At 40.2% G+C, this 2,698-nt stretch overlaps 1 protein-coding gene across 1 annotated transcript; it reads right to left on the bottom strand.

The window, feature by feature from the left end:
- Positions 1–1,200: 1,200 nt before the first annotated feature.
- On the bottom strand, positions 1,201–2,606 carry LOC128251288 (transmembrane protein 91-like). Its single transcript, XM_052978157.1, has one exon. It carries the CDS (start codon positions 2,213–2,215, stop codon positions 1,745–1,747), a length of 471 nt encoding a protein of 156 aa, XP_052834117.1. The 5' UTR covers positions 2,216–2,606; the 3' UTR covers positions 1,201–1,744.
- Between the last annotated feature and the right edge of the window lie 92 nt (positions 2,607–2,698).

Here is a 2,698-nt window from a genome sequence, read left to right as displayed (position 1 = left end):
GAGATCGTTGCCAGTGCCCCTGGACTGGCTCTTGTGCAGGTGGCACATAAAATACACCATTTGAGCGTGGCCGTTGCCAGTACCGCCTGACTGGCCTTCGTGCCGGTGGCATGTAAAAGCACCCACTACACTCTCAGAGTGGTTGGCGTTAGGGAGGGCATCCAGCTGTAGAAACCCTGCCAAATCAGATTGGAGCCTGGTGTAGCCATCCGGTTTCACCAGTCCTCAGTCAAATCGTCCAACCCATGCTAGCATGGAAAGCGGACGTTAAACGATGATGATGATGATGATGATATATAAGAAAGAAAGACTGGTTTTAACTTACATGTGAATTCTTCAAAAAGGACGGTTTTCTATTTCAGAAACAGAGTGAGACCTGAGATGTGTCTGTTATCAGAGATATATGATCATGTTTAAGGAATTCAGGGGAGAAAAAAAAATGTTAAAAAAAAAAAAAGGACATAAGAAAAAAATGTTGCAGGAAAACATTTTTAGGACAGTGAACACACTTATCTATCTAAGCCACAGCCACCTTGAAGAAGAGGACACACCTACACAAGTACCCCAAAATTGACCGATAGAATAAGTACTAGGCTTACAAAGAATAAGTCCCGGGGTCGATTTGCTCGACTAAAGGCGGTGCTCCAGCATGGCCGCAGTCAAATGACTGAAACAAGTAAAAGAGAGAGTATTAAAAAATATATATTTTTCTAGAAGTTATAAGGAAACAGTCAGGGTGTGTGTGTGTATACACCTAGTATACATGAATATACAATAGAAAGTTAAAAGAAATAATATATATGGGAGAATTTACGAAAAAAACAACAGACGAAGACAGGTGGTGTAAACAACAAATGGATAAAGACTCCTTACGTAACCCCAAATGAAACGGAGTTGCAAGGGTGTGACCCGATCAAAATAGAGTAATTAAATTATGGTATCGAATACTCTTTTTTTTCGACACTCAACAGTAAACGATTTGTGTGACAGAGTTGAAGTTTTTGTTTTTTTTCTTTAATAGGCAGTTGGTTCCCTCGTATAATAGGTCTGTCCCCATAATTGGCCCACCTGGACACACTTCTGCCCAGGTGGACTGGCCTCGCCCACACAATCTCACTGTTTTGCTTTGCTTAAATATGTGTCTGTTTATAAAGAATAGTTTGTCGCAATAATTTAAGGACAGAAACCTCTTACCCTATGATATTTTGTCAAAACACAATCCAACAATTTAAACCAAATTTGAATCGATTATACTGCATTTTTTTTTTTTTTTTGCTATAAACCAAATTATTGAAAATAATTATTTACAATGCTCCTCAACACTTTTTTTCTTCTTTAAATCCTGAATTTGGCTCGATTCCGAGAACAAGTTTCTTTTTCTTTTTTCCATGTAAATTTAAACATTTTTTTCTGTATTTGTATTCCTGCCAGAAATAGTTGAATATGAATAGGTCAAGACAAACCCTAAACCCCACCTGTGATTAAAGACATTCCGTTCATTCCATTCGTGGCCCCTGTTTTTACGCATCCCTCAATATGTCCTTTGTCTCATCTTTTTTAAAATCCGATTGTATTATTATTATTATTTGTATATTATTTGAGGAAGATTTAACCATTATCACGAAGATGAACAACCATGTAGAAGCTCCCTCGTAGTCCGGTTGGTATGTGTACGTATGCTTTCATTCCATAAGGTGGTTTTATAGAGATAATAAAGAAAGATGAAAGAGACGGGAAGACGGGTTTAGCCAAATGTACCTGGTTTCAAAGGTGGTGCCTTAGATCGGAAAACTGTTAAATAGAGTACAAGTGCCAAAGTGTATGTCAAAAGTCCGCATATTATACCAATGACATTGAATATCAAGGCCCTTTTGGATTGCTTCCTTGCGGTATCCGTGTCGCCGAGTTGCCAAGCATAATTTGATTTTAGTCCGTAATGTCTGCCAACGAGGCCAAATATGAAATTACAAGCGAGGATTACAAAACAAGAAGTGTTGACGAAGTCTTTCGGTTTCTCGGACTGTTTGCTTCCTTGAACCACAACTGGGACGGCCGTTTGGTCAAGGTTAACGTTATTGTCGTGTTTATTATACTCAGCCCTGTATTTTTCGGAAGGGTCTACAGCGATGCTGTGTGACGCAGTTGGGGCCGTTGTGTGTACTTCTTCGTGACTGATAACAGGGGCCGACCCGAAATCGCGTGGGGCTCTCTCCATGGTGCTTGCTCGCTTTCGATCTGCGGTATGAGAAGCTCTCCCACTCGATTCTTCTCTTTATATATCAGAGTAATTCACTCCAACCGCCCGCTTTGTTGTTGTGTCAACATGACGATATTCCCGTCACTCCTTACTCACACCTGTGTACGTGTTAGTATGTGGAAATGGCTTATATATACACAGGTATGTAGATTGGGGACCACATGCATGACCAGATGTATTCTATATTACATACATTCAGAGTGAATCAGCAGATACTTCTAAACGTATGAATACATCAAATATTAAATACTGTTGCTCTTTTATTATTGTTCTTATCCATCTGTGTCCAGACATTGGGAGTGGTGATACACAGGTGAACTATTTATAACTTTGCTGTCAATACTGGTGTGATTACTGCTCGCTACTACCAGCAGCAGGTGGTTTCACACACGTGTGTGTGTGTGTTGCTCTCTCTCCCCCTCCCCCCTCTCTCTCCCCCTC

This window comes from Octopus bimaculoides, chromosome 30 (assembly GCF_001194135.2).
Source record: "Octopus bimaculoides isolate UCB-OBI-ISO-001 chromosome 30, ASM119413v2, whole genome shotgun sequence".
Classification (NCBI taxonomy): Eukaryota; Metazoa; Mollusca; class Cephalopoda; order Octopoda; family Octopodidae; genus Octopus; species Octopus bimaculoides.
The sequence above is the reverse complement of the archived record's forward strand: the minus strand, read 5'-3'. Positions and strand labels throughout refer to the sequence as shown.

Excerpts from the sequence above, each read along its gene's own strand:
- LOC128251288 (XM_052978157.1), bottom strand. The coding sequence starts at position 2,215 with ATGGAGAGAGCCCCACGCGATTTCGGGTCGGCCCCTGTTATCAGTCAC.